At 40.0% G+C, this 14,779-nt stretch overlaps 1 protein-coding gene and 1 long non-coding RNA gene across 2 annotated transcripts; both read left to right on the top strand.

The window, feature by feature from the left end:
• The first annotated feature begins 1,102 nt into the window (after positions 1–1,102).
• LOC121881970 lies at positions 1,103–5,913 on the top strand. The gene is made up of 3 exons (XR_006091975.1): positions 1,103–1,183; positions 5,547–5,594; positions 5,900–5,913. It is a non-coding gene; the product is annotated as an uncharacterized LOC121881970 (long non-coding RNA).
• Positions 5,914–6,153: 240 nt separating this feature from the next.
• Positions 6,154–14,302, top strand: LOC121881898 (NLR family CARD domain-containing protein 3-like; the record flags this gene model as incomplete). The annotated part of the gene is made up of 8 exons (XM_042389709.1): positions 6,154–6,222; positions 6,508–6,606; positions 6,789–7,017; positions 7,294–9,097; positions 9,197–9,370; positions 9,568–9,779; positions 11,971–11,982; positions 13,308–14,302. Coding segments are annotated over 8 exons (3,219 nt in total), but the record flags the coding sequence as incomplete, so codon positions are not given.
• Positions 14,303–14,779: the final 477 nt, after the last annotated feature.

The raw sequence follows: 14,779 nt of genomic DNA, 5'->3' as shown, positions 1-14,779 counted from the left end.
AAACAGAGTTTAATGTTTGTCTCCAGTGTGTCTGAGGACACAGATGTTATAATAATGAATCATAATAATGAAGACAGAAAAAACAATTAATTTTTGCACATATCACAGAGATACAACAGACTGCATTAATGCATCTCAGCACTTTTTATTTCCTTGTTGGAATAAAAGACAAACATCAGACTTTATGATCCAACTGATAAAGATTCATCCTTTTATATATACTATTTTATATATAAACTACATATCAGGGGCATCACTAGAGATTTATGGTTAGGGGTCTAAGCCTTTACCAGGAGGGCTGGGGGGAGGATTTTTTTTTTAATGGCCCCAAATGGTCTGTTTTTCATGCATTTTTATGCCTAGTATGAGTGTAGGGGGCTGTAGTCACTGGCATGCTACAACCTGATATTCCTGGCCTCTGTCAGAAGGTTTAGGCAACTTATTCGATGAAGAAAGAGCTTCCACGGATTGTGTTCGTTCTCATTGTCAGCATACTTTACTGAAGGGTTGTTTGTGGAATATCATCAACATGTACAATGTGTGGTACATCTGAAATAAACAGGGGAATGGAAATACAATGAATAATAATCTCCAGGAAACTGATTCCCTTTATATACGCGAGGGCATAGAATACATACGTTGGATAATCCAAATGAAGCAATAATGCCCTCTAGTGGCCAAACACACTAGGATGACATGTACTAGTTGAACCATCCACTACACAATCAATGGTAATAAATGGTGTTAAATGTCATGAAAATATGCAGATAATAAGTAGTTGACGCAAGTAATATTACAATGTTCAGGCTAGTATGACATAAAGAGCAGTAATGATAACATAAATTAATATATCATCAAGAAATAATTAACTAAAGGCTTATAACAATATAGGGTAGCCAGATGCTTCTTCAACCTTGTGTACGCAAAGCTACGGGATGTGAACGTCGCCACATGTACAACAGATTTAACATATTTATCAACATAACACATTAATTATTTCCTTGATTAGTCTGTATGAATGCTGAATACTGCCTTGTATCCTCCTGAACTAGCACAAACCCATGAAGTTTGTGGGTGTGTCAGTTACATGTTTGTTCCTCTTCTGGTTGGTTTCCTGTTGAAGTTGCTGATTAATTTCATCTTCACTCATCAGCTTGATTCAGATGATTTTCAGCATCTAAAGGTAACGTAACCAACAGTTTCCATCATGTTTGTGTTAAGATGATGTGATAACAGTAGAGATGGTTGTTATAGTGATGAGTTATGTTGATTTGTTGGCTGCATTCAGGGTTTCTGGGTTCATTAAAAAGTCTGAAGTCCAATAATCTGAATTTTAGCCCTTAAAATGTCTTAAAAGGGTTTTGACGGATAAAAAAATTGATCGGAGAGTTAACGTTACTTTTATAAAGTTGTATTAACTTCAGCTTCACTTTTAAATGTATTTCTGTATTGATCACGCGGTAATAAAACTATAAAACTAAACCAGCATATATAGGAGCCTTATCAATGCAGCACGTGCAGAAATGCATCGTTATTATTCATTTATAGCAAATAAACTTATCATCATACAGTCAGTCAGGTGACCATATTTAAGCAGCTTATATCAGTGATCATTAATATTCTCATTAACTGATAAAAACAAGTAATAAAGGTCAGAGATTTGGTTGATGGAATGTGTCGCTGATGGATCAGAGCGGAACCAAAGAGTCTGAATTAACACACGCAGGCTCTTCATGTTGGTTTCTTATCTATAAACATCATTTCTCTCCCCACAAATATTTGATATGGAACAATTAAAATATCAAATATAAAAATAAGTCAATCTTTAATGACAAATGGGTCAAAAACAATATTTTGTTGATTTCGCAATTGATTAATGAGAAAAGTAATTTACTTACATGCACAGAATTCTTAAAGACATTTGGTATATAACACCTGCAGGAGATGATAACATAGTGTTTGATCCAATACCAGCATGTGTTTAAGACTGTTGCAAGGCAGCAGTTTATCTAATGAACAGTCAATGTTTAAGACAGATGTGTCGTTAAATGGCATCAATATAAATGAACAGATTGATGACACGTTGAGACATCGGCCGTTTTTCTTTTATTTTTTATTTTTATTTTAACCCAAACCGTGATCTTTCCCTAACCCTAACCAAGTGGTCTTTGTGCCTAAACCTAACCAGACCTTAACCACAGTGTTGTCACACCATAAAACATCATTGTTAATATGCTACGTTTGTAGAAATGTTGATATGATACGTATTACACGTGTTGAAACGTATATTCAACATTCAACTGAATAATCCGTCAACAGAACGCAGTTTGCCGTCGCTTTAATTTACTTTACAGTCGACTAATAATATTAGAGTTTGATTCAGGAAGTGAAATGATAAAAGCAGGAACAAACCCTCAAAAAGGGCCTTAGGTTTTGTTCTAACTCTTCCCGGTTTGAACAAACATGACCTTGTTTTTTCATAACTTCGTCCCTGTCATGAAATGTTTGGTCGTAATTTTTCTTTTTACTGCTAAACTCATTAAATTCATTAATGAAGTGATTAACCACATATAAAAACAGTGCAGAAAACCCCTGCCCTGAAACAGTTAATCCTATGTCATTTTCTACCAGCTGGTTGTATTTACATCATATTTGAACTGATGGTCTACAGGTAGTGATACAGTCTATGGTCCCGACACTCCAAAGCAAACAGGATGTCAAAATATGGTTCTATTGTGAATCAGCAGGCTTTTATATAAAGCCTCATTATATATATATATTAAACAGTTAATTTTTCAGAGAAATACTCACTTCTAACTCTAATCTAATAATACTGTAATCAGTTTTATGCTAATAATTCATTTTAGGTAATCTCTTACATTGTATTATCAAAAACAAGTTACAGCTGAAATATCAGTTTGTCTCATCAGGTGAGAAAAGTAATTAAATACCAGAGACAGTATTCTGCAGTCTAACTGCCTTTAATGAATCATTGAAGCGTCTGCATTCAGGCTCCCTGAACTCTGCAGCAAAACACAAACACTTTATACTTTCAGTTTCTGCCCAACTGTTAACACAACTGTTCCATCTGTCACGTACGCACCTCCTATGTGGTCACACTTCACTGTTTGTAGACCCGTTTCCTGTAAGATAACCAATAACAACTCCATATATGGTGTCATGCTTGTCTGCAGCTTCCTGTTCTTGCATTCAGTTCCCCTTCTAACCATCACTTCTTAGAATCGGGTTCATCATGTGAATCATGTACTTCAGATATTTCTCACACTCAACACTCGCACCTCTGCACCAGATAAAGTACGTGATCTTGGTGAGACCTCAGACTTAAAACAGAACAATGAACAGCAAATAAAAGGTCATAGATGAGGTCAACAGTGTGTCATCAGTTGGATACAACTATATATTATAGTCATTTCTCCAACAGCACATTTCTAATATCTTTTTCTTCCTCCACACAAGTAGTAATAGTTTTCCACTGAGCACTATTACTGTGACAATCCAGTGAGTAGAACTCAAAAAACTACACAAAATGTCTTGTAACAGAGAAAACTATGTTGATCCCTTGTTTTATATATACTGGTTGTATTTATTTACTTCATATTAGCACTGATGGTTCTCAGGTAATATCTGTAGACCTCAAAGCAGCAAGAAGACAAAATATTGTTTTATTGTGAGTCAGCAGCCTTTTATCTATAGACTATAAATGGCAATGTATGTATTTATGTATCTATCTATCTATCTGTTTAGTGAAATATTCGCTTCTAATTTATAATAATATTGTAGTTAATATGTATCTATGTTAATAATTCACTTTAGATAATCATGACATTGTTTGACCAAAAACAAGTATTAGCTTGCCACTAAATGCTGTGATTGATGAGCCAGTGATCAATATCTGATACTATGTCAATTATAAACAGCTGATTAGAGATCAAATAGCCGCTCTTCCATGTGACATGTTGCTCTGCCTGCTACAGCAGAGTAAATTATAAATATATATATAAATTATCTATCGAGAAAAGTGCTAGACTAGAGCAGCTGGAGGGACGATTTACAAAACTCTCACAAGATTGTATGTTAACCATAACTTAAACCCGATCCTAACTGCTGGAATAATTCAATTTTATCAGATGAAAACCTGATAGGGATCCCTGAGACCACATCCCATCAAATATGCGTCTGCCGGCTGATGTACATCAATTTGGGGTCCTTGATGTTATGGAATTTTACATCTTTAGGGGTTACAAATTAGGTTTCACTTGGTCAAGCCTGGGCCTTGAGGTCACACTGTAATCCTTAAGCAGGAAGGAGATATTTTCTCTTCTCCTTGAGACTCCAGCTGTCTGTGATGTTTTGGGGAAAGCAGAAACCTCTCTGATAAAGGGTAAATCAGCATTGCCGTGGTCACCAAGGTCAGAGAGGGCCTTCCTAGACAACACAGATTGGTGGATGCATAGCCAGAATGTGCTGACAGTGACCTGAACTGATACGGGTAAAATGCAGTTCCTTATTTAGAAACTAGTGAACCAATTAGACTAATTTTTCATATTGTAGGCTGATCTGCTGAGGTTAAAGACTAATAGTAAGACTTTCAGAGGGCAGAACGGAAAGAGACAGCATCCGAGTTGCAGATGACTTCGATGTTCACTATTTCAGTTCTCTTTGATCAAGTATGTCAATGAATTTTTTCGGCTTTAAGACATCAAGGGCTCGTGTGTGCTTTTCTCCACTGAGGTGCTGACCATCGCTCAAAATATCCACAACACTTGACACCACAAAGGTTGAGAACTACTACTGTAGAGTGTCTGAAGTTGAGTTAGTGATTAGAAACATTCAGTTTCCTTTTAATAAACTTCTGAGTTGAACATCTTATTTTACTGTTTAATATGTTTGAAGGGATTTTATTCTGTGATTCATCAGTGAAACATTCTGGAAATTCAGAGCCAGTGAAACTGGGTGTTAAAGGGTTAATGTACAATGATACTGATTTTTACATGTTATCTTAATAAATATTTACCTTTAAAATATCATTTAAAGTAAATCATGTTGTTTAAATAAATGCTTTGTAGTCAGTTAATTAATTGATCATAAAACAGTAAAATCTGCTGCAAATACATCAGCAACAGTATTGCTGGGCAGCAGTTTCATGACAAAGTGGAGATAATGTATTTTGGTAAAGGAAGGGTTAAAGCTTTCAGTGTTTAAATATTCCACATGTTTTGCTCCTTTTTGTCCACATTAGACAGACAACAATGACATTAGTTTGTGGACAGATGAACATCAGTTTCCAGGTAAATCAGAATACTGCGGCACTGTGAGATTGTTTAATGTCCTCACAGAGAGTCTTGGCAGGTTCCTCCTGTGTGTTTGGAGCTGAACTCTGCTGCAAGGTTCACTGGTTTAATATCATCTTTATGGTTTTGGACTTTGACTGTGAAGTTATGAGAGAGTGACAGCGTCCTCAGATTGATGATGAAGGACTGATGAAGGAGAATCAGCTGCAGCTTCTCTCTGTGTTTCCTCTACAGGTGAAGGTAGAACGACTCTGTGACCAGATGTGGATCTGAATTCACCTGGTGAGTATTTTCTTCTTTCTGCCATACAGCTGAATAAAAATATATCATGTCATCAGTTTTTAAGCAGAAGTGAACTATAACTTGCTGCATATGAGTCTCTAGTGGACAAAAATACAACTGTATAAAAAGGAATATAGTTAATGCAGTTTCTTCAACATGTATCCACAGTGGAAATCTTAAAGTAATGACTGACTTTGGCTTCATCTGGTGGTAGAATAAAGAATGACAGTGTGATAGACAGCAGTGTGGCTCTGTGATGTGCAGCTTGTTGTAATGAATGAGCTTGTTGTTGTGTTTGTGTGAAGGTGTTTCTCTGCTATGGGTCAAAGTCAGAGCAGAGAGGAGGGAGTCCCTCCCTCTAAAAGCTCTCTGTGTGGGGAACATGACAGCCAGACCAAAGCTCAGAGGTGAGATGAGGATCTCTAACTGTCCATCACTGTTCTCCACTCACATCACTGCACCATCATTATTCACACTCAAAGCTCTGTGTGTGTTGTGTTGAAGCCCAGAGCAGCAGCACAGACCAGACTCTGCTGGACCTGGACCTGGACCTGAACCCAGCTGTGTGTCCATGAAGAGTGACCGGTCTATGGGTCACCCTGTTACCTTCAAACATGGACGTCAGTCTGTTGATCAGAGGTCAGACTGTAAAATGTTTGTGTCTGTTATTATACAACTCTCATAAGAAGACATATCATGGATGTAAAAATTAATTCTTGACCTTAGTGACTAATACTGTTTTTACACTCAATGTTCTCATAACTACAAACACACACACTCCTCATACAGATGCTTTCCTAAAAACCACAAACTTTATCTGTATAAAAAAAAGACAGAACAGCCAAGTGTTTTATGTGGATCCACTGTGATAGAACACAACACCTTTAACACTGATGTCATTATTTATTCTAAGACTTCATCTTTTCTTCACAGAGTTCATCAGCAGAGCTCAGAGGTTCTCAGTGGTCAGTCTGTCCAGCAGCATCAAACACACCTGGACTCCATATTTATGGTGTGTAAATGTAAAGTACAGCTACTACTGCTAACTACAACAGCCACAGACTAAATACTAAACTACCATCCTGGTCCTAACAGTCTCCATGCTGCACTCTGTAGACCAGCAGGTTTTCAGTCTGTCACAGATGATCTGATGTTGACTTCTACCAGTTAAATTTACATTTTATTCTGTTCCAGCTGCTGGAGGAGAACATCATCAGTTTTGTGAAGAACGAGATGAAGAAGATGCAGAGGGTTGTGAGTCCAGATTACCCAGAATGCTTAGAGAGTCAGAGTGAGGATGAGGAGGTGTTGGACGGTGAGGATGAAGAGCAGAGGAGGAGCAGCAAAGAGGCATTTCTGAAGATCACACTGCACTTCCTGAGGAGAATGAAGCAGGAGCAGCTGGCTGACCGTCTGCAGAGCAGTAAGAGGATTTTAACAGATTTAACATGATGGAGAGGAAATGGAGGCAACATGGGAGAGGTTTATATTTCAATCTCTGCTGTTAATATGATGCACACATCTGCATCAGATCTATGAATTCTTCTGAGCTGAAAACAGTCAGAAACTGTTTGTCCTCAACTGATGAGCTGAATAGATTTCATAGAGGAGGAAAATATAAACATCTGCAGTTTAATGTTTACATTCTACCAATTTACTGTAGAATCATCTGATTGATTTAATTTGTTTGTTCATTCAGGAACTCGTGCTGCAGAGTGTCGATATAAACTCAAGTCTAACCTGAAGAAGAAGTTCCAGTGTGTGTTTGAGGGGATTGCTAAAGCAGGAAACCCAACCCTTCTGAATCAGATCTACACAGAGCTCTACATCACAGAGGGAGGGACTGCAGAGGTCAATGAAGAACATGAGATCAGACAGATTGAAACAGCAACCAGGAAACCAGTCAGACCAGAAACAACAATCAGACAAGAAGACATCTTTAAAGCCTCACCTGGGAGAGATGAACCAATCAGAACAGTGATGACAAAGGGAGTGGCTGGCATTGGGAAAACAGTCTTAACACAGAAGTTCACTCTGGACTGGGCTGAAGACAAAGCCAACCAGGACATACACTTCACATTTCCATTCACTTTCAGAGAGCTGAATGTGCTGAAAGAGAAAAAGTACAGCTTGGTGGAACTTGTTCATCACTTCTTTACTGAAACCAAAGAAGCAGGAATCTGCAGGTTTGAAGAGTTCCAGGTTGTGTTCATCTTTGACGGTCTGGATGAGTGTCGACTTCCTCTGGACTTCCACAACAATGAGATCCTGACTGATGTTACAGAGTCCACCTCAGTGGATGTGCTGCTGACAAACCTCATCAGGGGGAAACTGCTTCCCTCTGCTCGCCTCTGGATAACCACACGACCTGCAGCAGCCAATCAGATCCCTCCTGAATGTGTCGGCATGGTGACAGAGGTCAGAGGGTTCACTGACCCACAGAAGGAGAAGTACTTCAGGAAGAGATTCAGTGATAAAAAGCAGGCCAGCACAATCATCTCCCACATCAAGACATCACGAAGCCTCCACATCATGTGCCACATCCCAGTCTTCTGCTGGATCACTGCTACAGTTCTGGAGGAAGTGTTGAAAAGCAGAGAGGGAGGAAAGCTGCCCACGACCCTGACTGAGATGTACATCCACTTCCTGGTGGTTCAGTTGAAACTGAAGAATGTCAAGTATGATGGAGGAGCTGAGACAGATCCACACTGGAGTCCAGAGAGCAGGAAGATGATTGAGTCTCTGGGAAAACTGGCTTTTGAGCAGCTGCAGAAAGGCAACCTGATCTTCTATGAATCAGACCTGAAACAGTGTGGCATCAATATCAGAGCAGCGTCAGTGTACTCAGGAGTGTTCACACAGATCTTTAAAGAGGAGAGAGGGCTGTACCAGGACAAGGTGTTCTGCTTTGTCCATCTGAGCGTCCAGGAGTTTCTGGCTGCTCTTCATGTCCATCTGACATGCATCAACTCTGGAGTCAATCTGCTGGCAGAAGAACAAAAAACACCCTGGAAGTCTAAAGTCATGGAAGAAAATCCTGAACCAACACATTTCTACCAGAGTGCTGTGGACGAGGCCTTAAAGAGTCCAAATGGACACCTGGACTTGTTCCTCCGCTTCCTTCTGGGTCTGTCACTGCAGACCAATCAGACTCTCCTACGAGGTCTGTCGACACAAACAGGAAGTAGCTCACAGACCAATCAGGAAACAGTTGAGTACATCAAGAAGAAGATCAATGAAAATCTGTCTTCAGAGAGAAGCATCAATCTGTTCTACTGTCTGAATGAACTGAATGATCATTCTCTAGTGGAGCATATCCAACAGTACCTGAGATCAGGAAGTCTCTCCACAGATAAACTGTCTCCTGCTCACTGGTCAGCTCTGGCCTTCATCTTACTGTCATCAGAAAAAGATCTGGATGTGTTTGACCTGAAGAAATACTCTGCTTCAGAGGAGGCTCTTCTGAGGTTGCTGCCAGTGGTCAAAGCTTCAAATAAAGCTCTGTAAGTGGATGTTATTAATGTGAAGAATAATGTAAAATATGTTTAATCTTTATAAATGACAAACAATTCTGTTTGTGCTAATCAATAATTCTTCTTCAGGTTGAGCGGCTGTAACCTCTCAGAGAGAAGCTGTGCAGCTCTGTCCTCAGTTCTCAGCTCCCAGTCCTCTAGTCTGAGAGAGCTGAATCTGAGTAATAATGACTTGCAGGACTCAGGAGTCAAGCTCCTCTCTGCTGGGCTGGAGAGTCCACACTGTACACTGGAAACTCTCAGGTCAGGATACAGCGTCTATAATTTCGTTGTCTTGAACACTGACAATAAAGCTGATTCTGAGAGAATTTTCTTACAGTTGATCATTTGCATGTTGTTTTACATTCAGATTAATGCCAACTATTCTGCATCACATCTGTAGGATTCTGGTACTTTTATGTCTAAAACACACTGTCTTATCAACCTTTTTATATTTCAAGTCTGTCAGGATGTCTGATCACAGAGGAAGGCTGTGCTTCTCTGGCCTCAGCTCTGAGCTCCAACCCCTCCCATCTGAGAGAGCTTGAGCTGAGCTACAATCATCCAGGAAAGTCAGGAGAGAAACTTCTGTCTGCTGGACTGAGGGATCCACACTGGAGACTGGACACTCTTAGGTATGGACAGGTTGACACTGTCAGGTATGGACAGTCAGGTGGACATTCTCAGGTTTGGAGAGACAGGTAGACAGGTGGACACTCTCAGGTACGGAGAGACAGATGGACACTCTCAAGTATGGACAGACAGGTGGACACTCTCAGGTTTGGAGAGACAAGTAGACAGGTGGACACTCTCAGGTATGGAGAGACAGGTGGACACTCTCAGGTACAGACAGACAGGTGGACACTGTCAGGTATGGACAGTCAGGTGGACATTCTCAGGTTTGGAGAGACAGGTAGACAGGTGGACACTCTCAGGTACGGAGAGACAGATGGACACTCTCAAGTATGGACAGACAGGTGGACACTCTCAGGTGCAGACAGTCAGGTGGACACTCTCAGGTTTGGAGAGACAAGTAGACAGGTGGACACTCTCAGGTATGGAGAGACAGGTGGACACTCTCAGGTACAGACAGACAGGTGGACACTGTCAGGTATGGACAGTCAGGTGGACATTCTCAGGTTTGGAGAGACAGGTAGACAGGTGGACACTCTCAGGTACGGAGAGACAGATGGACACTCTCAAGTATGGACAGACAGGTGGACACTCTCTGGTGCAGACAGTCAGGTGGACACTCTCAGGTTTGGAGAGACAGGTAGACAGGTGGACACTCTCAGGTATGGAGAGACAGGTGGACACTCTCAGGTACAGACAGACAGGTGGACACTGTCAGGTATGGACAGTCAGGTGGACATTCTCAGGTTTGGAGAGACAGGTAGACAGGTGGACACTCTCAGGTACGGAGAGACAGATGGACACTCTCAAGTATGGACAGACAGGTGGACACTCTCAGGTGCAGACAGTCAGGTGGACACTCTCAGGTTTGGAGAGACAAGTAGACAGGTGGACACTCTCAGGTATGGAGAGACAGGTGGACACTCTCAGGTACAGACAGACAGGTGGACACTGTCAGGTATGGACAGTCAGGTGGACACTCTCAGGTTTGGAGAGACAGGTAGACAGGTAGGTGGTGTCCCTGAACTCATCAGAGGAGAGTCCATCTATTGTTTTATTATACTGATGTATTTATTGTTAATTATAAAGAAGATCACTCGTATCAAGAACTTTATCAAGAACTTTCTAACTTCTTGTTGTTGCTTCTCATTGTGTCTTTCAACTATTGTCATTATTATTATTATTATTATTATTATTATTATTATTATTATTATTATTATCATTATTATTATATTCAAACCAAATGAATGAACAAATTAATATAATTACACTAAAATGTTTTGCTGCCATAAAGGTGCATTTATTCTCTAATTTCAAAATTATTCCTTAATCTTCACCTTGAAATCTTCTTTCAATATTGAATTATTGTATTGAACAGAGGAGGTCCGTCAGGGCCTTCAGGACCTTCTCTGCAGGCCCTTCCATTTTTGAGAGGTGTAATTTTTAGTTCATAAAATATTACAAATTAGTAATTATAATGTTATCGTTAAATCAGGGTCCTTGGCTGCTCATAGAAAACATACATGGCACAAATAAATAAATCAAAATGTGATTTGTGGTGACTGGGACACCCCCAGGTGATGTCATCATATCAACCAATAAGAGCAGGTATTTCTTCGTGCTGTGGGGCACGCTGGGCTCACGCGGGGCTCACGCAGGCAGCCATTACAGAAAGTTTTCAAGTGACTGGTGAGTCCTGCTGTATTAATTATCTATAGAGTTGATTAAGATTGTTGTAATTTCTATCTTTCAGAGAATCTTTCCTTTATTGTTGGCTGATAGTTGAGCATCATGAGTGAACGTTTAGCATCGGAAGACCAGGTTGGCAGTTTAGCTAATGCATGTGTGGGAGAAATAACGAGGTTAGCATAGTTTCAGCTTGTTGAGCCGGTGCTTTGAGTTCATGAGTTAACAGGTGTCAGAAGGTGATTTTGTAATGGATTTATTTTTAATGACGTAGTTTTTATATTTTTTAGATGTTAGTTGTTGGTGATGAGTGCACTTTAGCCTCTTTGACACAGCCCGTTCAAAGCGGGAATACTGCGCCTGTAATCCGCCTCGCTGTTCTGTGTGACCATAGACTGTATATAAATATAATAATATAATATATAATATAATAAATATAATCTTTATATACAGTCCATGTGTGTGACAGCCGGCACGGCAGGACCGGGAGCTGACGCTGTTGTTTAGCCCGTATTCAGACCACATCAGGCGGCTTACAGCTGCAGGGTTGAGGAGGTGTGTGGGGGTGCAGGTGTGTTTGTGCTTTGGAAAGTAACCGCTTGATCTGATTGACCAGCTTCCTCACTAACATTACTAGCGCTCCCTCTCTCCATTCACTCTGTAGCTCACTCGACCACAGCTGCTCTCTCTCTCTCTCTCTCTCTCTCTCTCTCTCTCTCTCTCTCTGTTGTCTTTTTTAAATGAGTCTGGAAGCTGAAAGAAAAGTCTAACTGAACTTTTAACGTCGTCAAACGAAGAGAAATGTCCTCCGCTTGTCCTTGTAACGTCTTTGTATTTATGGCAGAGTTTTCTGCTCTGATCAGTCTGATCTCCGTCACGTCTCTGAATCCGGAACGCCGGTATGCTGTGTGAAAGCACACGGAGGCGGCTTTATGCCGGCTTTGTGTGGTTCACTGTAAACAATCAAAGATGAATCCTCTTTATGGCTATAAAGCGGATTCTCTGTATAAAAGAGGCTGTGAGTGTGTGTGTGTGTGTGTGTGTGTGTGTGTGTGTGTGTGTGTGTGTGTGTGAGCCTCAAGTTGAAGTTTGTTACAGATCAAATTTTGTAGTTTGACTAATCTGTTGATATGTTACTGTAGTTGTGCAGTGATGTTTAGAAGAACTTTATGACTTGTTGTTTTATTTAGATATTATTATTATTATTATTATTATTATTATTATTATTATTATATTTTTTATAATTGCATTAAAATGTTTTGTTGTCTTATAGCTGCATTTATTCTCTGATAACTTAATTTTCACCTTGAAGTAAAGTCTCCTTTAATATTGAAGTCATGACAGGCTCTATCCTCAGCTCAACATGCAGAGGTCAATATTTAATATTCTCATTCATCATGTCTGAGGACATATTTGTACATCACATCTTCTTCTTCACGTCTTTTCCTCTCAGACTTCAGTGAAAGAATCCAGCAGACAGTTGAGACAGATGAGTTGCAGCCTGTTTCTGTGTCACTCTGACAAACTGAGGAACACTGCTTCATGTTGAACAGCAGTTAGGACTCATGTTGGATAGAAAATCATTCTGACTGTGTTTCTTCCTCCAGGTTGGACCATGGTAGAGAGCTCAGGTCAAGACTTTATCTGAAGAAGTGTAAGTGTGGATTTAATTTGATTCATGACAACTAAACAGCACACATTCAGTTTCTCTTTAAATACAAAGTTGGTCTTTGTGGTTTTTATTCATTAAAACATTACCGACAAAATGTGTCATTAAACTTTATAGAAATGAACAACAGATCAGAACTTAAACAGAGAATAAATCCATCAAGTGTGTCAGATGATAAACTGCTGCTGTGTTGTTTCTTCTTCTCTTCATCAGATTTCTGTGAACTCACACTGGACACAAACACAGTACACAGACTCCTCAAACTGTCTGACAACAACAGGAAGGTGACACGTAAGAGAGAGGATGAGTTATATCCTGATTGTCCAGACACACATATCTTCTGGGAAAAGCTGCTGTGTAGAAATGTTCTGACTGGTCGCTGTTACTGGGAGGTCGAGTGGAGAAGAAGTGTTGATATATCAGTGACTTACAGAGGAATCAGCAGGAAAGGAAACAGTTATGACTGTTGGTTTGGATGTAATGATCAGTCCTGGAGTCTGAGATGCTCTGATTATTGTGGTTACTCTGTCTGTCACAATGGCAGAGTAACATCCATCCCCTCCTCCCCCTCCTCCTCCTCCTCCTCCTCCCCCTCCTCCTCCTCCTCCTCCTCTTCCTCCTCTTCCTCCTCTGCCTCTAACAGAGTAGCAGTGTATGTGGACTGTCCTGCTGGCACTCTGTCCTTCTACAGAGTCTCCTCTGACACACTGATCCACCTCCACACCTTCAACACCACATTCACTCAGCCTCTGTATCCTGGGTTTGGGTTCCTGTCTCCTGGTTCCTCAGTGTCTCTGTGTCGTCTGTCTGAGGAAGAGTCTCCTCCTGTGTAGACAAACAGTCACACTGCTGACTGAAGACAGCTGCTGAAATCACTGTTCACTCTGTTCACCAGTGAACAACAGAAACTGGAAGTGACAGCAGCTTCCTGTGTTTAAATGTTGATGGTGGACGAGGTTTCACTCTGGTTTCATTTGGATCACTGACTGTGCTTTAATGTCAGAATATTGTTTCTATTAGAAGTAGTGAAATGATCTCCTCTGGGCTGAATTTATGTGTAAAAACTGTGTTGACTCTGATTGACTTCAGTAAAGTTTTCTTGGAGCAGCATCTAGTAGCTGTTAGTGGCTGTTAGTTATTCCATTTTATCAGGATCTTAAAGTGAAGTTTTTCCTGAAAATGTCCAGCAGACATCCCAGTCTGTTTGACATCAGTTCAGTTTGTGTTAAATCATGAACATCAACGTATGTTTCTATCTGATGTAATGTGTCTGACATGTATGTATATAATAACATGTATGGGTTGTTTTCCTTTAGTTTTTCTTGCCTCTGCGGGTGATGTAAATATTGTCTTGTAAGCTCATGTTTGCTGGGCAGCTTTGGCTGTTTTACACTTGAATAAAAATATTCATTCACTACTTATTCAGAGAACATCACTTGTTTTTTACATGGATGTGTAATGTTATACTACTTCTACTTCTACTACACTACTTGTGTTTTTCTCTCATTAGAACATTTATGACAGAATGAATTCAGCAAACATGATCTTTACAGATGTTACATATATTTCTCACATTGTGATGTTTTATAGTCCTTCTTTATTTGACATTGTTGTTTTTAATCATTAATTAATGTTTAAGATAAAATGAACAAAGAGAGAAATAAAAAGAGTCTGTCAGACGTCCA

The sequence above is a fragment of the Thunnus maccoyii genome, chromosome 17 (genome assembly GCF_910596095.1).
Source record: "Thunnus maccoyii chromosome 17, fThuMac1.1, whole genome shotgun sequence".
Classification (NCBI taxonomy): domain Eukaryota; kingdom Metazoa; phylum Chordata; class Actinopteri; order Scombriformes; family Scombridae; genus Thunnus; species Thunnus maccoyii.
Note: the sequence above shows the minus strand (reverse complement) of the source record. Positions and strands in the feature narration are given on the sequence as shown.